This window comes from Octopus sinensis, unplaced genomic scaffold (genome assembly GCF_006345805.1).
Source record: "Octopus sinensis unplaced genomic scaffold, ASM634580v1 Contig18692, whole genome shotgun sequence".
NCBI lineage: Eukaryota > Metazoa > Mollusca > Cephalopoda > Octopoda > Octopodidae > Octopus > Octopus sinensis.
The window spans coordinates 1-24,401 of record NW_021835971.1 but is presented as its reverse complement, the minus strand read 5'-3'; the positions used below and the strand labels follow the sequence as shown (position 1 = coordinate 24,401).

At 34.3% G+C, this 24,401-nt stretch overlaps 2 protein-coding genes and 1 pseudogene across 2 annotated transcripts; 2 read left to right on the top strand and 1 right to left on the bottom strand.

The window, feature by feature from the left end:
- The first annotated feature begins 14,902 nt into the window (after positions 1–14,902).
- Positions 14,903–15,853, top strand: LOC115231518 (annotated as a pseudogene).
- Positions 15,854–18,287: 2,434 nt separating this feature from the next.
- Positions 18,288–21,533, top strand: LOC115231517. The gene has a single exon (XM_029801529.1). It carries the CDS (start codon positions 18,288–18,290, stop codon positions 21,531–21,533), a length of 3,246 nt encoding a protein of 1,081 aa, XP_029657389.1.
- A 533-nt stretch (positions 21,534–22,066) lies between these two features.
- Positions 22,067–23,266, bottom strand: LOC115231520 (KRAB-A domain-containing protein 2-like). The gene has a single exon (XM_029801531.1). The coding sequence runs from the start codon at positions 23,264–23,266 to the stop codon at positions 22,067–22,069; it is 1,200 nt and encodes a 399-aa protein (XP_029657391.1).
- Positions 23,267–24,401: the final 1,135 nt, after the last annotated feature.

Here is a 24,401-nt window from a genome sequence, read left to right as displayed (position 1 = left end):
ATCATTTAATTAATGACTTTAATTAACTATGAATAAAGAAATCTAAATAATTTACAATTCAAAAGATATAAATTTTGTTAGAATTATATTCACTAGTTCCGAATAGCAAAGAAAAATTCAAATCTAATCTTAATAAAGATGTCCATATTAGTTTTTATGAACCACCGGGCGAAGTAATTGTCGTCCAGGAAGAAGTTTTGGGTATCTAATATATTTTTTCAAAATAAAACAAACAAATAAAATAAAATTTTCTATCTACTTTTGAAAAAATGACAGAATCTTTTACCATATGGAGTGAATCAAAAAAAGTTGTTTAAGTTTGTAAAACAAATAAGCGAAAATTATTTACAAGTCTTTTATCTATTACAAGATGATTGTAATCAAAAAATTTGCCAAAATTTGTCATTAACCACTCATATGTATTATTAAACTGATATGTATTACTAAATCAAACAGCAGATCATTAGTAATTGAATATTAAGAACAAGACCAGATACAAAAACTTCCCAGAAATACAGAATGCAACAATATTCCAAAAATATGTCATTTAAGTAGAGTCAGAGAATATTTGAAAAGATAATTGCATCGTAACTGCACGAACTAAATGATTGGTTACTGTGAAGTTATAAAATAAGAGAAACTTACTAATCATACATTTTACGGAACCTGAGACGTCTTTAATGAATGCAAAAATACTTTTTAAGATTATCTTAATTGTAATAAAAAATATACATTCGTTTTCAAATAGTTTAAATCTATATAGACGGTTGTTTATTCTCAATATAAAATGAAAACATTTTTAATTTTTTAAGAAAATGTCTAATAAGAAAATTTGTGTGATCAAGATTTTTCATTAAGGAAATTAAACATTCTAAAAATACGATAAAAAGGCGAACTACTCAATATATACCATTTTCAGTTCAAGTTTGACAATTTTTATACCAATTTCGACAAAGCAATATTAAGCTTAGTTGTTAACTTTTATACATTTTGCATGATTTTTTTTCATTAATCAATATATTTCTGAAAAAATTTAATTTAAAATAAAACGATTAATAGTTTTAAAGTCGCTAAATTTCCATAAATATCAATGGTCTGACTGCTTTAATCTATCAAAGTCGATTATGATTAAATAAAAAATCATTATTTTGTTTGATAATTTTATTTTACTATCTGACGTCAAATCCAATAGGATTCACATTATAAACCACTTTGGATAGGTTCACCTTCAGAGGATGTAACAGGACAGTTTAGATTAAAAATGTAGTCATATGATTATTGACAGTTATCTAGTTTTGATAAAGATTATCATTTTGGCGCCTATATAAAATAATTTTAATCTTTTTTTGAACAATTTGATATTTTTTGGATTTTCTACACAACCATATTTTTGCATATTTTCATACTTATTAAAATTTTATGTCTGAAGAATGAGCCTTTTTTATTGTAATTAACCAAATTTTGTTAGTTTTGTTAAATTGTCGACAGATATGTTTTAAATTTCCATACAAGATTAAACGAACTTTCTCTACGAACTTTTTCCATACAAGATCTCGTCGACATTAAATGAAATAAGAGAAACAAATTTTTGTCTTGTAGATAACGTCTGAATATGTTTGTCGCAAATTTATCCCTGTCTGGAAATTTTGCGAACACAGAAACATGCACATGTGTCTCATTAGTTATCATAATTATTTTTTTGAATTTTTTAAGTTTCTGCGTGAAAAGCCATGTCCGTTCCCGATGATCATTCCTCCTTCTGCTTGCCAGGTCCCCCAATTTAATAAGGATTTTTTTAGTTATGTGACCGACGTCTCCACTGCGATCGGGGTAAAGATATAACGGTGCAATAATGCACTGTATTTCTTGATTTTTAGCGTTTCTGTTAGGTTAGCTGCGGAGCCGGATCAAAATTGTTATATAAAAAGTAAGTTAGGAATGAACAAAAATGAATCTCCGAGGGGCTAAAGCGCGCTTCCTCCTGCGGTAAGTACCGCGTGCGTGTTTCCACGGAATATGCAATGGATATCCTCTGCAATAGCCACAAAACCTTGAGTGGCTCTTTCGTCCTATGGGCCAATTTTCTCCTAATGTCGCTGATAAAGGCCGAGGTTAGAGGCCGGGCGATGCCCGATGTCTCGAGGGGCGTCCGAGTTCTTGTTATTTTTTTATTTTAGCTGTTTCAGCTTTTTCCGCAGCAGACCCGAGGGATGTGGCAGATGACATGATAGGCGATGAAGAGAATGAATCGATAATAATTACGTTTGTGATTTTGATTAATACTTTTTTTCTTAAAAATTTATCTTTCGAGATACAGACAAGGAGTGTAGGCTGACAAAGAAGAGTACACCTATGCTGCCAATCAATTTGCGGAGCTTGCACCTCGCGAATAGACTCAGCTGTACAAAAACCTTGAATATATCTTTAAGTTCAAATCAGATTTAGACATTAATAACACATATAATGAAAATTAGGCAATTTAAAACTGCCTTTTAAAAAATCTGAGAATTTAAAATAACGATTGCAAAAAACTCCCCGACCGGGAATCGAACCCGGCCACCGCGATGACAACGCGGCATACTAACCATTATACTATCGGGGACGTTAACATTGCTCGAGACTAGTAACAAAGGGCCCCTCGCGAGTAATGTTATCAGCTGTATTATATAATTATATTAAGATCGTTTTAATAAAACTCGTAATTGATCTTGGTGTGGTAGTACGTAATCACATGCTAGCGTGCCTTTGCTGTAGTTAGCACATGCTAGTTAGACAGTCTTTACTTTAAACAAAATAAACTAGTACGGAAAGCATTCTATTTGAATATCTCATCATGAAATAGTTTAATAAAATTTTCTAAAACTTCTGATTTTTATAATTAATAAATTATAAAAGAAATAAATTGAAAGCAAAACTTCAACAAACGGTCTGAAAGAACAAACATCAAAAAATACAGCGTTTGGAAACAACTTTATTGTGTCTCCTGAGATAATCGCTGATTAAAATCTTTATCACACTGAGAAGCCAAATTTTCAACAATTTTTTTCTGGCAATTACTCTATAGTGCAAAGAAATTACTATCAAGTTAGTATCAAGTTACTAAACTTCGTTTCGTAAGCCATTATTTCTTTGATAGTTAACAACAACAAGTCCTGTCGCAAGATGAGAACGAAATTTTAACATCTCGCTTGTGCCAGCCACATAAGATCAAAACAGAGAGAGAACATGTTATTAGGAAACTAACTAATCCAAAGGAAGACGACCCGAACGAAGACATGTGTCCTGCTACATCATTTTTTCTTTTTCGTGTGGCTGAAGTAGACATTTGGTTCCGCAGTTGTATCACTGATGACGGCATCACTCGTCAATCCTAGTTAGTTTTATTTTATTGTTTTATTTATTTAACCTAAGAATTACCAACAGTTAATTAGGATAATATTAGGTGATTTCAACAATTCTCAAAATTTGAAAATACCCTTGTGGTCCGAGTTATATGATTATTTGATATATTTTTATTACAATCCTCACCGAAACAAAAGTAGAATATAACAAGCAGATATCTTTTCCACGACAAAGTCAGAAACGAAATAAATCTAATTGAAGTGGGTATTACTTCACAGGATCGCCTCAAGCAAGTGGAGTTTAAAGTGTCACAAGTATGACCTATGGCAAGTGAGCTTTCGCTTCTGTATAGCTGTCAAGTAAAAATAATTCCTGTGGTTATGACATGGGATGGAGTTGTCTCGAAATGCTTTAAAAATTATATGAAAAACTATCTATTGAAGCAGGAACGAGGACATACATCCAATCCGTTGTACTGAAAAGAACGCTCGAGAGTATGATGATCGAACACAAGCACGGAATGAAGGTAATCTGGTGAAGAATACGCTTCTGCTTCCAACCGGTATTGGAGATGGCATGCAAAAATGAAGAGACCCCATGAATGCTAAAGAAGATGCAATGGTTGAATCAGATGTGGTAGTGGGGAGTAAGAGGCGCTGGAAGTAGACTCTTTTTCTCAAGAGAAGGAGAGTGGATATCAGCGAGCTGGAGTGAGATCTGCTTAGTTTCTGATTAACTATTAATTTATTATTAGTTTAAAAACGGGATATAGCTCTATCTATTTGATAGTTATATGATTATTATAAATAAAGTCAAGAAAAAAATTTTAATTTTATTATAATAAAATATTCGCACGTTATTGTTTATATTTTGTTTTGTTGTTGCTTATTGTTTTATTTTTTAATTTATTTTCTTGTATTAATGGTTAATTTTGTATTAAAATTGATTAAATATATTGTTGGCTTACAGAATTTCTTATAATATTTGATATTTTGTAATTGTATTGGTCTTATTTTTGCAATAATTTAATCTTTTTTACATTTTAACTATTCAATACATATTTTAACTTTTCTACAAAACCCTATTCTCGACGATTTCTATATTTTTTTTTATATTTTACTGTATGAAATTGTATTCATCGATTGATTGTAAAGGGACCTGGCCGCACATCTGAATTTGCGGATGCTCAACGGTTCTCATCGTCTTTATTACCTCGGCCAGTGTGTTGGCACGCGAGGGTACCAAAGCAATCTTCTTTATAATTATCCCCTTCTCCATTGCAGTGAGATAAGGGTGGAGCTGGAGAATTAGTTGGAGAATTGATATACGTCTCTTTGGGCCGGGATTAGATTCCACATCCCCACAGATAGTGAGAAGGGCAAAACGGGAAAGTGAGGTCGACAGAGAAGGCCGCCCCGGACTGACGATAGTCGCGGGGGGATGAGCGAATGATTCTTTTTTCATTAATCCAATAACTGGATTTTTGCGCCACCACAAAAGGCGAATCACACTCCATGTAATAAAAAATGGATTTTCGAATGCTTAATTTTTTTGATATTCTGTTTTTAATTTTAGATTTTTTTAATTTATAATGATAATTTTCGTAACTTTTCTTTTTATAATTTTTCAATAATCTTTTTGTACAGCTAAACTGACTATATTAAATTTTTTCTGTGTAAAAAAACCGGATTATTATTATTTAAGCCAAACAAAATCACCGTCTTAACCAATTAACTAACACGTTCAGGTGATTCCGACACTTCTCAACAGTCAAGCCATCTTTTCACGATGTTCCACACACCACACACTTTCTGTATGTACGGTGAATGGTTTGTGGTCCATTTCCACGATCCCCCCCATTTGCCTCTACGAGAGACTCCAGTGTTCTATGGACAATTTCCCTATCGGTATGGTCCTTCAGTAGGTTGATAGATCTTTCTTGAATTTTTTCGATTTTTGCCGCCAGGTTACAGCCCCAAGCAGCACATGCATAGCCTATTGTTGACTCGATATACTGCTTGTAAAGGGTCTCTACCCCTGGCGGATAAGTTCTTCCACAGTTCCAAAGGAAGGCTTTTACAAAATTGATCTTCTTTATACAGGTCAAATGATTAATAATTAATGTGTCCTCCGTGTGCCTTATAAAGCTCAATGCTTCTTCTTGGCATGCTTTCAGTTAATTTTCTCACAAATTCCGTTGGTATTTAGTCCCAAATTTTTATGAAATTTTCGCATAAATCCTTTTTACTATGCAGACATGTTCAATTGGGTTCAAATCTGGTGATTGTGGTGCCCAATTTAATAATTCAATTTTTTTCTCATCCAAAATTGTTTTGTTCTCCGTGAATTATGACAGGGGGCCAAATCTTGTTGGCAAATAAAACGATTTAGCCCAATTTTATCTGCCGATTTCCACAAATTATTTATTAAAATGTTGATATATACAGCAGAATTTATTTTTTCATTTACTATAACCAAATTCCCCTTTCCATGGAGGTAACATCTGGAAGTAGACCAAATTCCGAAAAGCTTTTGACGACTTTTATTTTTAAGAGTCACAATTTTCATCGTTGATATTATGTCGCGAGCCGAGCGAGCGACCGAGCGCTAGACGCGACCAATCAAATTTACTCAATGTCAATCAATGTCAAAATAACTTATTTTATTGATAGATCAAGGACAATTATTATTTCTGACTGTTATCTAACTTCTTGAGTCGTTTGGCATGTACTTTCATTACTGATCCATCACTATTTTCCACATTGACAAAATTGTTAGACTGTTTTGCAACAATAGTGAATGGATCCCCGTATGGATGTTCAAACCTGGTTAATCTCAAGGAAGGATTCGTCCCATAATCTTTTGAATGCGAACATTTTAAGTAATTATAAAATAAATACGATGTCTCCAATTTTTAATGCATATTTTGTACTCCCATCTTCCTGTTCATTCTCTTATAATACGGAGAATCCAAGTTAACTTTTGGGAAGTTGAGTTCGAATTCATCTTTAGTTGAATTTAAAACATTTACTGTTAGTTTCGGGAGTTTATTGAAGTTCGGCTGCCTCTGCATCAGTATTTCCTGAAACAGTATTGAATCCAGGAATTCCACGATATCTCTCAAAGGGGCTAACGCCTGCAAAAAATTTAAGACAAATAATTCACCTGTAGATAAATGAGGTGTTTGATTGTACAAAAACACAGTCTTTCTTATGTGTTTTACCCACTCTTTGGTGTCATCCAAACTCATAATTTTTGAAAGGCTCCTTGTGACCGTCTGATTAAATCGTTCAACAATTCCCTGACTCTGAGGATTGTTTGGTCTTCCATGTATTTGTCGAACACAAAACTCTTCACATACTTTTGTCACATGAGAATTTTTGAATTATGTTCCGTTGTCTGATTGGAGAAACTTGCAGGGACCAAAATCCATAAAAATATCATTCAGATTATTCGCCACCTCTACTTCACTTTTATTTTTAAGATTCCTTGTAAACGCATATTTCGAATATACGTCTATTACAGACATTAACCAAGAAAAATCATTGTTTTCATTTTTAAATCTACTAAATAAGTTAATTTTATACCGTTTAAGATCAATTAAATCTACTTAAAATCTTTCATTAGGTAAATCAGCAACAATATGAGTGAGTTGAATCATCATATTGTTTTAGTGGAACTGAAAATTTGCAGATATTGCATTCTTTAACAACTTGGCGAATGATCTCTCTTCTCGATATAAAAAATCTTCGCCTACATAAGGCTTCCAAAGCATTATGTCCGCAATGATTAGCTTCATGAATCTCACGTGCAATTAATTTCATCTCTTCTAAGCTCGTGGAAGCAATTACGAGCTTGTGTAGGCCGTTTACATCTTTAAGATATAGTTTCCCCTCTTTAATTAAGAAATTTTCTGCTTTCTTTTTGAGTCGATACTTCTTATGTTTGGGAAGATCGACCTCCTCATTATTGAGTATAGATCTTAGGAAATTATATTCATCTTGATCTTTTACAAACAAACGCTGGCCCGACATGACAAAGTGTAGACAAAATTATGCTAGCGTGGATAATATTTTATCTGGGTGAGTATGGTACGCCGGCAAAAAATTATTTACATCTTGTATGAAATAAAAATAAATTAAATGTGAATAGCGTAAAGAATAATCCAAAATTATTAAAAAAATATGATGATTTTATTTTATAGAATATTCATCAATTAGACCAGACGTCACCAAACTACGGCCCGCGGGCCGGATCCGGCCCGCGACAACATTTTATCCGGCCCGCGCACTATTTCGAGATATTCAATTAATACCTTAATAATTAACTTAAATAAAAACTTTAATTAAAAAATTAAACTATTTTGCAAGATTTAATTCGAAAAAAAACTTATGAGATCGACATTACTTTCTAAATTGGAATTATCAAAGAATTAAAACATCATTTTTTACATAAGTTTTCTGAACTTGACAAAATTGAAAGCGATATAATTTTGTTCGAAAATCCATTTTCTTGTAATGTTGAAAATGTTCAACATGAATTACAATTAGAAGTTATTGACTTACAATCAAAAGAACACCTCAAAGATTGTCACAGACGGACCAAACTCCCTGAGTTCTACGAATATATCAAGGATGATGAGTTTCCGAGACTAAAGAATTTTGCGATGATGATTTCTATATTTGGCACAACTTACCAATGTGAGCAAACGTTTTCGAGGATGAAATATGTTTAGTCTGCCCATCATGCAAGATTGACGGATACTTAAAATCAATTCTCATGGTAGGATGCAGCAATTTAAAACAAATATTGAAAAAGTTATCCAAAAAGATCACAGTTCCATAGCTCTCGTTAAAATTTTTGTTTTTTTGTTTAAATTAGTTTTTATTGTAAAAAACACACTTATGAATTTCTAGTAAAATTATAATCCTATGCACGTGCTCCGGCCCGCGTTCATTGTGTTGGGGTCAATCCGGCCCGCGAGTGCAAAAAGTTTGGTGACCCCTGAATTAGACTGACAGGTGGATGACAGGTATGACAGGTGTCAAAGTCGCTTGCTGGGCTCGGTCGCGCGCTCGGCTCGCGACATATTAAGAAATCGATGTTTTGATAGTGAGAACGCACTTTTAATGCACAATTATGAAGTAAATGAGCGAAACAAGTAAGGTGAATCATATTCGGATAAAATATACGTATGCTAGTTGCGGCTGACATCATATACGGTACAGCATCAGTTAACAACAAAACAAAATTTTTTCTCTCAACTTGGTAATTTCGTAAGCAATCATGAATTGTTTGACAAATTGAACTTGCATCACACGTCTCAATACAAATGCAGTCAATTAAATAAATATTGGTTGGGTTGTCAATCTTCGCAGCAATAATGTTCACATATTTTTTTAAAGAATTTTGGAAAAAAATCTATAAATCAACTAGAAATAAACACGAAACAAAATTAGAATAATATGTCACGAGCCTAGGTTGTTACCGAGCCTAGGTCGTTACACTTATGGACTTAGAAAAAAATTCAAAAAAATATTTGAATTCAATTTCAAAATCGACTTTGTCAAAATAAATATTATAAAATGACAAATAGTTAAAATGGAATTGGATGCCAATATTTTCGATGATAAAATTTAAAATTAATGCCAACTAGTCTGTGCTTTAAAATCGATTTCCTAACTAAAAATAATATTTTAATTTATGAATTGCTATTTTGTTCAAATAAGAAAAATTCAAAATGCTTCAAATAAAAAAAATACGCAGAAAATGTCGAAACTATTCTGCGATATTTGCCTAAGCAGAGGAGGACTGGGATCTTTTCTGCAACATTGAATGCAGAGATTACAAGTCACGAGCCTAGGTTGTTACCGAGCCTAGGTCGTGACATTTCGCTTATTTTTCTATAAAGATTAAAAATTAATTTATCCCTAATCCTAATAAAATTATTCTTAATATTTAAAATTAATCTATTAAATATTAAAACAAAAATATCCGGATAACCATACATCTGTAATTGTAATATATATAAAGGCGTGTTTCTTCTGTGTTACTTATGTCGCGTTCTTTTGTAAGAGATATGGATGAGTATCGATTGCGTGTTCATGGGTTCATCAGTCAAAACATTCATTTAAAATTGGAGATAAGGTAAACTCAAATTATTCTAAATTGTAGATAAGGATTCAAAAGGACTATGGTACCAATCCTTTACTTGCATTCAAGAAATTCGAAAGTCCATACGGAGGAGTTTGTACAATAAGTGAAATCCTCCCCCATAATATGGTCAGAGTTGAAATGGACGATGGAACTACTAAGAAGACGCTTATGAAAAGAATTAAAAAAATTTAAATAACATAATTTGTCTTGATTGTTTTGTTAATAAAAAAATTTAAATCCTAATTAGCAGAGAAACATTTATAGCCGAACATTCAAATAGACAAAATTTTCAAACTTTAACAAAATTAAATAATTCTGGTGGTGTAGATATTTCTTCTTCTGACTTTAACGAGATTAACCGAGGATTTCTCATCCCAAACTGCATTAGACTTGTAATCTCTGCATTCAATGTTGCAGAAAAGATCCCAGTCCTCCTCTGCTTAGGCAAATATCGCAGAATAGTTTCGACATTTTCTGCGTATTTTTTTTATTTGAAGCATTTTGAATTTTTCTTATTTGAACAAAATAGCAATTCATAAATTAAAATATTATTTTTAGTTAGGAAATCGATTTTAAAGCACAGACTAGTTGGCATTAATTTTAAATTTTATCATCGAAAATATTGGCATCCAATTCCATTTTAACTATTTGTCATTTTATAATATTTATTTTGACAAAGTCGATTTTGAAATTGAATTCAAATATTTTTTTGAATTTTTTTCTAAGTCCATAAGTGTAACGACCTAGGCTCGATAACAACCTAGGCTCGTGACATAATATGTCGCGACCCACGCTGGCGACCATCCCACGCTGGCGACCAGAGCGACCTTCATTGTTGACAAGATTGACAGGGCGACCTACATAGTTTGACACTAATTACTGACTAAAGATAATTGCTAAAAAATCAAAAAACTTAACATTTTTTATCTCTATTCATAATTCGAACTAAATGTTTGTTAGGAAAGACAACTAATTATTAATCTGTATTTAGACATTATATTTTTTACTTTTCCCTTTTCTTCATATGGGGATTGAAATCTGTATAGCTTCAATAACGGATTCGTCCCACAATCTTTTATTATTCGTTTCTAAAAATAAATACATTGTAAATTTACCATTAAGTTCATCTTCGACAAACGATGACTCGTTATTTTCATCTAAATTATAAATAAGATTATAACCTGGTATTTTTTTTCTTTTTTATTTTATTTTAGAAATACAGAAAAGAGTTAAAATGCGCAGCGGATCGACTGGCAATTCCCGCGCATATTTCATGAATCACAGTGTTAATTCCAGGAATACCCCTAAACTTTTTGAAAGGGGTCTCATTGATCGCCGAGTGGTGTGTCGTATTATAATAAAAAGTTACTTTGTCTAAAAATTGCCTCCAATTTTTAGTTCCTTTTTTATCCATCAGTTTAGTCATAACCCGTCTCAATGTTTGGTTAAAGCGCTCAATTACACCCTATTTTTTTCAAATTTATAAACTTGTGACTGGGGATGATTTGGTCTTCCATAAATATGTTTGATTTTATTTTCTCCGCATAGTTGATCCATCAGTTGATTTTTGAATTCCAATCCGTTGTCCGTTTGTAAAATTTGACAATATCCAATTTGATAAAACAATTTTTGGAATTTATTCACCACTTCTTCAATTAAACTTTGCAAATATACCGATCATTAATAATGATAAATTGAGTCGCTTTTTTCATGCTAGCATCTTTTGAGAGAAACCATAATTTTTTTTCTAAAATGACGCTAAACCATTTCTTAAAATGAATTTTTTCCGGTTTAAATTAAATATCAAACTAATCACCTGTCAAACTGATGGTCGCCAGCGTGGGTCGCGACATAATAAAACGGTAATTAGTTACTTTTTTTATTGTTAAAATTGTTTAATTGGTGTTTCGATTTAAATGATTGTATTTTAGATAAAATTTTGAATTTAGTTTATTTGATAATATCAATTTGTTTTTAAATCTTAGACTAATGATATTTGTAGCTTTTAATAAGTTCATTCTCATTTTTTAAATAACAAAAAAGGCTATAATAAATATAAAACGGTCTAAGAAGCGTTCTCAATCAAAATAGCCAGTAATGTCTTTTGTAAAAACAAATAATAAATAAATTATATCAAAATTATTGCTGAATAAAACGTACCTTAACTTTCATTTTACTTTTCTAGGTGACAATGATACCGATTTTTTGATAAAGAACAAATTATATGTAGAAATTACACAAGAAATCATCAACAATCAAATAGTCTTGTTTTTTTTCTTTTGATAGTCTCGGATAACGGTTTAAGCAAGGAGATTTTTTATATGGGATAGCGTCTGATCGACCGTCCCCACAAAGAAATAACGCCATAAAATACAAATCTTATTGATCTTCATGAACTCGACTGACGGGGACTAACTGAGTATAAAATCGTGTTTATTTCAGTGCAAGTGCGTTCAAACAAACAAAATATTGCCATCGTCTTCAAAATAAGTTTGAAGGAGAACTTCTTCAAGGTTTTTTGTAGGGATAAAAAAAAGCAATAAGAGCCAGCTGGAATGGAAGCCTGTAAATTAAATCACATCGTATCGGAAAATCAAGACAAACACTATAACAAAATGCTTTCTTTGTCATGATCTAGAAATTAGTCTCAAATGAGAGTAATTATCACCTTAAAAAGTAATTTAAGCTGCTTATCTCTGAAAGCAGTTTAATCTAGCCTACACAGACAACAAAGTCTACAAAAACTAAAAAAAGTCTACACAAACTAAACTACCCAACATACCTCTGAATAATAAAATTTTTAAATAAAAAAATTTATATAAAAATCATTGTTGAATAAAACGTGCCTCAAATGCGTTTTTTCCAATCTAAGACAATAAAGGAGACAAAGAACCTTCCCATTTTTAAACTTTTTTAAAAGATGTGCATCACTCTCAATCTCCTCCAAATCCTCATGGTTCAATTCCATAAGTTTATAGTCATTACAAACTCTCTTTTTCTTGGCCTTCATCTTCTCCCTCTACCACTACTCAACCTCAAATATAACTTTCTTAGCATATTTGGCATTCAGTCTTTTCTTCGACTCCTTCTTGGCAAAATTGTCCTCTGCCATCTTCTTCCTTCTCTCTTCTCGGACACAGTCACTACAATCAACACTACCAGATTACCGATATGGCACTGAATCTGCATCAACAGAGGATGGAACAAATAGGGTTGTGTCATTTTTACGGATTTCCACCATTTTGGGAATTCTTAACAGCCCAAAGGACTCAGCTAAGGAGGAAACGGGGAGTTCTGAATAAATATATCACAACTTACTTGATAGGTTGAAAATGACTTTAAGGGGATGTTTTAAGTAGGCTTTGATATATGATACAAATGCCAACACTCCTGATTCCATAAATTCTCTTTCAGTCTCAGATAAACTTCTTAATATAGCGGATATAGACACGTCGTCAAAATCTTCACAAAACTCTTCCAAGAATACCTACATAAAATGTACCACCAGAATAATTATAAAAACCTCCAAAATGTATTTTAATTTATTAATATTTAATTAATAATAAAACTAAACCTTTTGATTCAACTTTAAAAAATCTACATAAACATCCTCGTGTTGATTAAGCAGTAGTAGGCTTCTACCTGTACGTCCCATCCGAGCAGTACGTCCACAACGATGTACAAATGAACTAATATGTGCTAAAATATACAACCTCGCCATTTTAGGGGGATCAAATTGAATTACCCACTCCACTTGGGGCACATCTATTCCACGTGATACTATATCAGTGCACAACAAGACACCACTAAAATAATTTAATTCCCACCAAATTTATTATTATTTAAAATAATTAATTACCATTTTGATTCTCTAAATTTAGAATAAATAATATCTCTTTTGCCTTTTTGTTTTCTGTGAAGACAGAAAAGAGAAAGTTCTGGAAATTTTCTTTGTGTTTATTATAAATAAAATACCTTTTAATTACGCTATAATAATAAGACGTGGAAGCACAAGTGCAGAAAAAAATAATAATTTTTTCTTCGTTATATTTAATTAGAAAATTAAATATAAAATTAATTTTTTCAATGGGTGACAAAAACTAATAAAATAAAAAAGGAGGCAAACTTTAACAGAATTAAATAATTCTGGTGGTGTAGATATTTCTTCTTCTGACTTTAACGAGATTAGCCGAGGATTTCTCATCCCAAACTGCATCAGACTTGTAATCTCTGCATTCAAAGTTGCAGAAAAGATCCCAGTCCTCCTCTGCTTAGGCAAATATCGCAGAATAGTTTCAATACTAAGAAATATATCACCAAACTTACTTTCTACGGTAACCATCAGCTAACAGCCTATCAGCCTCGTCTATCACCAGAACTTCCTACAATGAGTAACCAATAAGCAATACAAGCCGTTCTAAGGAGGATGCCAAGTCAAATCCCTCATGTCTCTGCTTTAGAAAGGCCTCAGCTCTCCCAGGAGTACACACAGTGACATTCCCACTAATATATACCCCTATAAAACACCCATTTGAGACAAAATTCTTGACTGAGTCTGCCACTGACTGTCCTCCCACAAGCTGACAGTGTGATAAGTGAGGGAAATAGGCAAGGAAGTGAAGAAGTACCTCATAGACTTGGACTGAGAGCTCACGTGTGGGCACAATTATCAAGGCAATGATCTTTAAATTAGTTTTTTGAGGGTTACGTCATATTTGTTGAAATTTTGGGTTATTTTTGATAGGCGTTGTACTATGGGGATAATGTAGGCCAAGGTTTTCCCACTGCCTGTTATAGCTTCTACAGCCACGTCGTAATTTTGGAGAAATATTGGAATTGTTTTTAACTATAATTATATAATTGTTAATATATACTTGAATTGGTGTTAGTTTAGTGAATTTTAATTCTTTTATTCCTTCTTTTATTTTTTCGTTGAGATTAATTTTATATTTTTGTAATTGATTTTCAATCATTTTTAAACCCACAAGAAATAAACGTGATAAATAATTCAAATAACAATTTAATTATAAAAGTAAAAAAAATATATCAATATATTTTATAAATATAAAATAATTAATAAATTAATTTTTTGAATAAGCGAATAAACTAAGTAGAAATCTTTATGTTTATGACAAACTTTGTAGCCAAAATTCGTCTTAGTTTCTTTGCCTATAAATAATTACCTAATAAAAAATTTTCTCAATTCTTTTTATTAAAAAATAAATAATTTAATAATTATTTAATATAAAATTTAAATTATTAATTAACCTTTTTAATCATCATTAGTTGTTGTGGCCACTTCAATAATGGACAGATTTATGAGAATGGACTTATCTTCACTAGGACAGGTTCATATAATTTAACACATCAAAAGGGACAACAACCTGCAAACACCGACGTACCCATGATGGACACATCCGAACAAGTCTACATCTCCTCCCTTGCCCTTCTTAAAGTACCCTCAATTCTCATATAAAGATGCTAAAACACGGCCGGGCGGGTGTCCCCATGGAAGTCATGGGCCTAATGCTGGGGGAGTTTGTGGATGATTACACAGTCACCGTTGTGGACGTCTTTGCCATGCCTCAGTCGGGGACGGTTTAGAGTTGGCTATATATATAAGGGCGTGAGTGTAGAGGCAGTTGATCCAGCCTTTCAAGCCAGCATGCTTGATATGCTTAAGATCACTGGTAGGCCTGAAACTGTGGTTGGGTGGTACCATTCTCACCCTGGTTTTGGATGCTGGCTTTCTGGTGTCGATATGAGCACTCAACAGAGCTTTGAATCTCTAGTGGAGAGGGCAGTGGCTGTGGTGATTGATCCTATCCAAAGTGTTAAAGGAAAAGTTAGCACCACAAGAACACATATATATAAATAATTTATTATAAAATTAATATTTATTATTAATTAAATTATTTAGGTGGTTATTGATGCATTTCGTCTTATAAGTCCAAATCATGCAGTTTTAAGTCATGAACCAAGACAGACTACCTCCAACATTGGTCACCTTCGGAAGCCATCAGTGCAGGTAGGATTGTCCCTCTCATTCCAGGCACTAATCCACGGACTAAACCGGAATTACTACTCGATTGGAATAAAATATAAAAAGACTCAACTGGATGAGAAGGTCGTCCTTTTTGTATATTCAGATGTTACTCAACCTTCACAAGAAGAGTTGGATTGAAGGCCTGTCTTTGCAGAACTACGAGTCACACCGTCAGACGAATATAGGGACACTCAATAAAATAGACGATCTGCTCAAAAAATATGACAAAGTATAATTGTGGGGTATATTTGGGCGTTGGAAGAGGAGGAGAAGATGACGAAGGAGCAGTTGTCTGTTAGGAATGTGGGGAGACAGGTTGGCAGTGTGGTGGATATGGCAGGACCCCAAGCGGCATTTGGCTGAGAATGTGGAAAAGCTTTTAAATCATAATATTGGACACAGTGTGTGCTCTCTCATTAGATATGGGGCATTTACTTCATGACTTTTGGTTTAGTTGTTTATTACTTGTTATGTCTGTATTCGGATTGCTTAGTTAAGGTTATATAGGTTTTAATGTCTTTGTATTTGTTTAAATTGATTTGACAACTTTAATTATTTTTTAATGGAAATATGGATATTATTTTAGTCAAGAATAGTATTTGAAATAAACGAAATATAAAGCGATTAGAGACTACCCGCAGAGAGAATTGAGACATTGTTCCTTATTGAGATACGCTCAAAGATTCGGTGTGGCTTGCCAAGGTCGTTTCTAATTCTTCCGAGGTGGCGGCCTCTCTCGGTGAGGAAACTAAGAGTTGATGGTCAAAGAGTACCAGACGTTTCGACTGACACTGGTTCAAAAATGAATCTGTCAGCGAGGGATCCGTATTTTTTGGTTTTTCGGGCCTGCGGTTTTATCACCCTGTTCCAGCTTTGAGTGAGGATCAAGAAGACATGATGACGCAAAAGTGTCGGAGCATGTCGCGTCCCAAACGATCGCTTTACCGCACTTGTACGGGAAGAGCGAAACACCGTCTGGCAGCTTCCCATCTTCCCGAGCCTCATAAAATTAATATTTATTATTAATTAAATTATTTAGGTGGCACGGAACTCAGGTTGCCTCAAGTAGGCGTTTTACAATGCTGTTCAGAATTTATTATAATGACATTATTATGCGATTCACGCGAAATTATAAGGTTAGTGGAGATTTTATTTTCCCATGCGACTTAGGATACGCTCTGTTAGTCGTTTCCATTCTCCCCTGTTTCATGCAAGATCTCTCAGGTCGTTCAGCTCATATTTGATTTCAGTTTTCTTCAAATTGTTTTGAGTTCATGGTTTCACTTGGTGGGTTCTGTTGTTCTTTGTCGGCCTCGATATGTTGTATTGTTTGATAAGCAGAAGTATTATTCCATGGCCTGATTAGCTGGAGTCATTTGCGATGTTTTTAACATATGTCCAAAGAACTGCCATTTTTTGGCCATTCGATTTGGGATGTATGAGTAATCCCGTACAGTTTTCGTTGCTCATCTTTTTCTGCCGTCGGACTCCTAGGAGCTGTCTTGATTGTCTGTGGAACGAGTTGGCCTGTTCCGTTCTTTTGCGGGTAGACCTCAGGTTTCCGCGTTTTCAAAGTAGGATTGGTATAACGAATGAATTTTATCAGTTTGGACTTTGGGATCCGCTCTATATTTTCAACTTCCTCTGTCCTCTATTGATTAACATCATGATCACTTTTAGCTTACCCTGAGACATAGCAAACTCATTATGACCACAAGCGGACGTACTCAAAAAGAGAATTTTTATATTAAGTGAAGTTAAAGTATGAGATTTTCCTACCAGATTTTCATGCAGGTACATATCTACAACATGTTTTTTAAGGTATTTATAAAGTCTTGACTTTCATCAAAACAACAATGGACTGTCTACCTACACCTGATGTCCTTTATAGAAATCCTAAGGTGTAGAATGGTCATTTTCCATAATGTAACATTGACAAAAAGATATACTTGGATGTACAAACAAAATTACAACCAAAGAAAATGAGAATCAGCGCTACAAGACTCTTTTTAGTTGATTTTTTGTTTAGTTTTTTTTATAAAAGACTTATACCTAAGGAATTGAGGATTAAAATTAATAAGAGGATACATTAAATAAATTACTTAAAAGCACCACTTTTCAGCAAAGTATCGGGGTAGGTTAGAAGTTGATAAACCTTTACATTCTATGTCATTCTTGAGATATATCACTTTTACTTTTATTAATGAAATGACAGCATCAGACCACAGTCTTCCAAAAAGAAACTTCAATTTGATTCCACACATTTCGGTCTAGTAAATGTACTATGAAAATATATTATACCCGGTAAATGTGGACTTTGTAATGCCTAAAAATCTATTATGCTGGAAATGTAGAAAAAATGCATAATAGGCATTATAGACGGATAAAGATCTAGCCTAGATGAGTTCGAACAGATTGAGGATAATAAATGTTATTTATTGTTACAGTAATCGGAATTTCTTGTGGTGTCGTGTATGTCTGTTTTCACCAGTCTGCAAGCAAATCCTGAGGGCTCTCTTACAAAAGATATTAGAGATAACCAACAACTATTGGTAAGAAGCAAGTCTTCGGGGCTACATGATCCCCATGAAATTTGTGGAAACTCTCCTACCGAACATGTCTCACCCCATCTAATCCCTCTTAAATCGGTGATCGGTGAGGAACACTCTAACGACAAAGTCAAATGGATTTCTGGTGTTGTGGAGTCGGCGAAGAGACGATTTGGCAGAATTCCTCGTGGAGGATGGAGACTTATTGCCGAATGTTTCAACGTCCGCTTTCTCACTCAAAGAGTGTCTCTGATGTGAAAAACTTACTGAATGTAAAGCCCTGCTCTAATGGCTGTGGCAGTCGAAATAATGTGGATACCTCAGATTACTTATTGCCAAAGACAGAAATCTCCATTTATGGTAAATGCAAGGAAGAGTTTAATCTCCAAATTCAGGAACTTAAGTCAATCCCACGAAATGCGAGAATGCCCACAAAGAAGATTCCGTATAAATTGCTAAAGACTGATGTTCTTGTCGCAATTAATGCAGTGATTTCGAACTATATATTATCTTCTCCGCCTGCAAGCATAAATGAAATCACGGATATAATTTATGCCGGGCAATGCTCATATGAAAACATTACGAGGCAATCCCTAACAAAAAGCACATGGCTTGAGGATACGGAAAGAAAGATTTCCAAACTTAGAGAAAATCTAACTTTCGTTAATAAGTTTAATGGCCAGCAATCTAAAGACGAAAAAGAGAAGACACTGAACATTTTATGCTCGTTTGGATACAAAAAATCCAGAAAGGGAGAGCTGGCACGCGTATCTAGTCTTATTGAAGATAGAGTCAAAATTATGGAGAAAAAAATCTCAACCTATCGCTCCAGAAAGTCGTTTAGACAAGATAATTTCTGTTTTGAACTAAACAGGAGAAGATTCTATCGAAGACTGAACTGTGAAAACAAAGATTCTGATTGTCAAGTCCCAGAAGATAAGTGTCTATCTTTCTGGAAGGGCGTATGGAAGAAAGAGGAGAACCGTGCTCCTAAAGCTATTGTTGGTAAGCATATTACTGGAGCTGAACAGCTTCCAAGTGACGTGAAAACTGATTTTATCAAGAATGTTATCCAGTGTGTACCCAATTGGAAAGCCGCGGGTTGTGACGGAGTTTATGGATTCTTTATCAAAAAGTTCGAAGCTCTTCATGGCCATTTGTGCGATGAGATCCTTAAAATTGTGAACCGAGGCTATTCCCCTGCTGAGTGGTTTTACACAGGATTAACATACCTCATTCCAAAAAATGAAAAATGCCATTCCCCAAATGACTTAAGGCCGATTACCTGCATGCCTATATTGTACAAACTTGTCACTAAATGTGTGAATACAAAGCTTACAGACTATATCGAAGCGTTTAACCTTATCTCGGATAATCAGCTGGGAGCTAGAAGGCAATGCCAAGGCGCAAAGGAACAAGCACTAATAAACCAGTGTGTCAATAGTGAGTATGGAAATAACTTATTTGCAACGTGGATCGATGTCAGAAAGGCATTTGATTCTGTCAATCATGAATTCTTATGTCAAGTGCTTGATCAGTCTGGAATTCCGAATTGGATCACAAATTTTGTGAAAACTTTAATCAAAAATTGGAATGTCATTTTGACACTTAACAATAAGAGAATTGGAACTGTAAAATTGGAAAGAGGAATCTTACAAGGAGACTCACTCTCTCCACAACTCTTCACTCTGGTAATGGATCCGTTAAGTAGGAGCTTGAATATGAAGTTCCCGAAGGTGCGTATAGGTCAAAATGACCCGTTCACGGTTTCATATTCAACAAACCATTTGTTGTTTATTGACGACCTGAAAATAATTGCTGAGAAAGAAGACACCGTTCTAAAAATGATGGAAGATGTCGATGAATATTTTGATGCCGTTGGCCTCAAGAGGAACTCGGAAAAGTCTGCGACTAACCTGGACTATGTGAAAGATACAAAATGTCTGGATGGGTGTGCTGGGTATCGATACCTGGGAGTCTTGGAGGATAGAGGAAGTGATGTCAAGAAAATCGAGGTAATGAAAACAATTGCTCGAAACGTGAAAGAGAGAATCGAGAGTCTTGCAAAAAAAAAGTTAAGTGCAGTAAACCTCTTTAAAGCGATAAACGAATATGCACTCTCTCTCTACAACTACTATATCGGATTGATCGACATTGAACCGAGTGAGTTTGATGCCATTGATCTGGTAATTCGTCGCATTCTAACTACTTTACGAATCCATCTGAAGCCCGCTAATAAAGAAAGATTATATCTCGGCAGAAATGGTTTTGGAAGAGGCTTAATCTCAATTTCCAATAAGAGCGAATGCATCCTGCTCCAATTTCTCTCCGACCTTGAAAGAAAAGCCTCGTTGTGCCTCAGAAGAGCAGGAATCTTGCGGGTCTTGAGAGAAAAGAAAACACATATGACCACGATTGCAAGATTTCTCGCTCTCAAGTACAATCTGGAAGACCAATCAAAATTGGATGTAAACCTTATTAAGGAGTGCCAGAAGAAAAGACTAATGGACACCATTAAATCTAAGATGATACATTCAACGCTGTTTAAATGCATTCAGGAACCGAGTGCTGATATCGTGGAGTCCAATGTATGGCTAGCCAATGGGAACAATGGCCCAAAGGCCGAGGCACTATATTGCTTGGCCCAGGATCGCAATTTGTTTTTCGGAGAGGCAAAGCCTAATTGTAACCATTGCGGCTCGGCAAGAAAAACCGTGGATCACCTAGCTACTCGATGTAGCAGAATGCTTCACGGGTCATACATGCGAAGACACAATGAAATTGTCAGATGCATACATCTACACGTCTGTCGTCAGTACGGAATAAAGAAATGCAAGAAATTGAAAGCACACTCAGTCCAGTCGGTCGTGGAAAATAGTCGTGTTGAAATACGAGTAGACATGACGTTGCAGACCGACATTGAAGTTAAAAACAACAAGCCAGACATTTTCGTGCTTGATAAAATGAAAAATGAGATAACGATAATCGAAGTTGGGGTCACATCCCAGGACAGGTTAAAGCAAGTCGAAGTAGAGAAACTCCACAAGTATGATCTACTTGCTGGAGAATTGGCACAGATTCACAAGGCAAAAGTCACGATAGTCCCTGTCGTATTGACATGGGATGGGGTAGTGACCAAGTTCTATAAGTCCTACATGAAAAAGTTGAATATAGAGGTCCCGACTAAGGCGTACATTCAATCAGTGACAATCAAGAAAACCCTGGAGAGCATGGTCGTTGAATACAAACATGGCATGAAGGTCGACAACTACCAAATTGAGAAGGAAACGGATAGTCTTATCGCTAGAGGAGAAGAACTGGGAGTGTCAGTTGACTTGCCAGAGGAGTCTGCTTTCTTACTGCAATACGAAGAGGAGAGGTGTCAAGACATGACCGGTCAACGGAGTAGTTCCCCTAAGAGAAGAGAGAATATCAATTAATTTTTGTTTAATTTTTGTTTTTGGTTTATTAATTAATAAAATTAAGTTACAGTAAATAGAGATACCAGGAATAGCGATCCGAAGTAAAATAATTATAAAATTTTATATTGTCCAAATAGAGAAATCTATAAAGACAAATACTGTGCAGGACGATTTTTTCGTTAATTTGATAATTTTATAAATTAATAAATAGCTTACTACAAAATCTGCTTTAAAATCGTACAGGAATAATGAAAATATTTGCTTAAGAATAGATTCGTTTATTGTTTGAATTGTTAATTTTTTTAAATGTTTAAATGACGCTTTTTGTTAACAATTTAGTCAATTTCGCGTTTAAATCTTTATGGAGTGTATTTTAGTTTCGATTTCATTTTATTTAAACAAAAATGAAAATATGGAAAAGTAATTCAAATTCTTTTTTTTTTGAAATAGCAAATAGTTGTCTATTTTCGATTGCAATCATAAAAGAACAAAAATTTAAGATATAAAGAAGTTTATTCCGAAACAAAATTTTTATAGTTTTCCAACGATAGCTAGTCTATTAATATCGATCTCGTAGGGGCCTCATGATTGATCAACATATTCGTCGAACTAATTTGGACCCTGTCGTGCTGTAAAATCCCAACGACAGTATATTCAGTACAATCCAAATGTTCGTGGAATGGTCGACGGCGTGTTGTTGTATTCGTATCTGTGTCGGTGTGGATGACCACTTTCGTCCCCAGAGGAAAGTCAAGGATATCATTCCTCCAATTAGATCGTCTCCTCATGGATTCAGCAGCACTATTAGTATTCCTCCTCGCAATATCTCGTAAATCTTCGGCTGCTGCAGAAGCTACTACAAGTCGATCCATCTCGTTGTCGTTTGTTTCCACATCAAGTCCATGTAGTTCTTGTTGAATTTGCTCGGTTCTTGGCTCTTCATTGTAGTCAAGTTGATTGATGGAATCAATATATTCAATGAGTGCCTGAGTATGACCTCGAGCCATTTGTTCTCTAATCCGTGGGCCATACATCAAATGAACAGGAGAAAAGCGCGTTGTAGAGTGTATCCTTGTATTATATGCGTATGTTATATTTTCGAGGATATCAATCCAACGAAATCCATTCCCGTTGGTTAATAACGTCGAACTGAGCATCCATTTGAGTGTCTGATTAAGTCGTTCCACTTGACCCTGTATCCAGGGACATCGGGCCCTCCCCCTGACATGGCGAATTCCAAATTCTTCGCACAACTGCGTCATCCGCGAGTTGCAGAATTCAAGTCCATTGTCGGTATGTATTATGAATACTTCCCCCAAAGAAAGAACAACACTTCGTATCCTCGGTATCACATCAGCCGAGTTCTTTGATTTCAGTGCTGAAGTCCAACAGTATTTCGTAAACGAGTCCATTATCACCAGCAACCATTTTTCGCCACTATTTTGATCGCTGTAATATCTTAGGTCCACAAGATCGATAATCAGCCTTTCTCGTGAAAACTTGGCAATTATTGGAGTAATTTGTCTCCTGGTTGCGAGCGTACGACGAGCTATGCAAGTTGTACATGCACTTAGAACATGATTCACATGTTCTATGCTAATTCCATATGCCAAGTTCTTCATATGATTGAATAATTTATCTCGACCTGGATGCCCCGTATCCAGGTGACACAACCGGACATAATCATAAAGTTGTTCTTGTTCTTCAACAGTAAAAAATCGGACAAAATGATCAACTCCACGTTTAAACATAAGATTCGGCGGAAAGTGAATAAACTTACTCGCCCGGAGCCTGAAGGAACGAATTTCATTGGCGGTACTGGTGAGGTACTTGACGGTAAATTCGCATTGACTAGATCAGGTGTTCTCAACCGGGGGCGAATCGCCCCCCTAGGGGCGAAAATTTTGTACAAGGGGGCGATAATTTTGTACAGGGGGGCGATAATATATTTAATAAAAAATAAAATTTATATTTATTAAAAATTGTTTAATTAGAATATTTTTAATGGCAAGCCTAATAATTTAGACTCAAAATTTAATGAAATTACTATTCTTCTTCAAGGAAATTTTGTCAACATGATTGATTGCAAAAGAATAATGAAAACATTTGAAAAAAATTATTGCTTTATCGACATAATTTTTCTAAAATCAGTTTGGAAACATTTCACAACTATCTGAGATAAGTAAATATTTTAGTCAAAACAATATTTTGACATATTGTCAACATTTGACGGAACTAGAAGCGGATATATCTCTTAGATTCAAAGATTTGTTTGATTTGGAATTTGAAGCATGGATGATTGATCCGTTTTCATGTGTGCCAGAAGATATGAACGAAACAATCCAAGAAGAGATAATTGAATTTAAATATAATGAAGAATATATTCACAGATTTCAACAGGATGGTATCTCTAAATTTTGGCAATCAAAAGATCTACAAATGAAATTTCCAAATTTATGGAAGGAAATGAGTAATGTACTATTGACATTCCCTACCACTTATTTGGTTGAAAGTGGATTTAGTTTTGTCAATCATAATACACAATGTGAAAAAATAGACTGGAAGTGTGTTATAGAGGCGATATACGCCTAAAGTTGAGCAGAATTAAACCCGACATAGAATATTTAGCGAGTAAACATCAATATCAAGGGTCTCACTAATAATTTTTAATAAAAATTCAATTTTTTACATTTGATTTATAATTTTATATTTTGATTTTTGAGTTATGTACAAAAAACAACCAATTAAGGGACAATGCCAAAAAATTTTTAAATTGTAGGTGGACAAGGGGGCGATAAAATTTCAAAGGGGGGCGACAAAATATCTAAGGGGGCGATGAACAAAAAAGGTTGAGAATGCCTGGACTAGATAATCAATAATCTGATC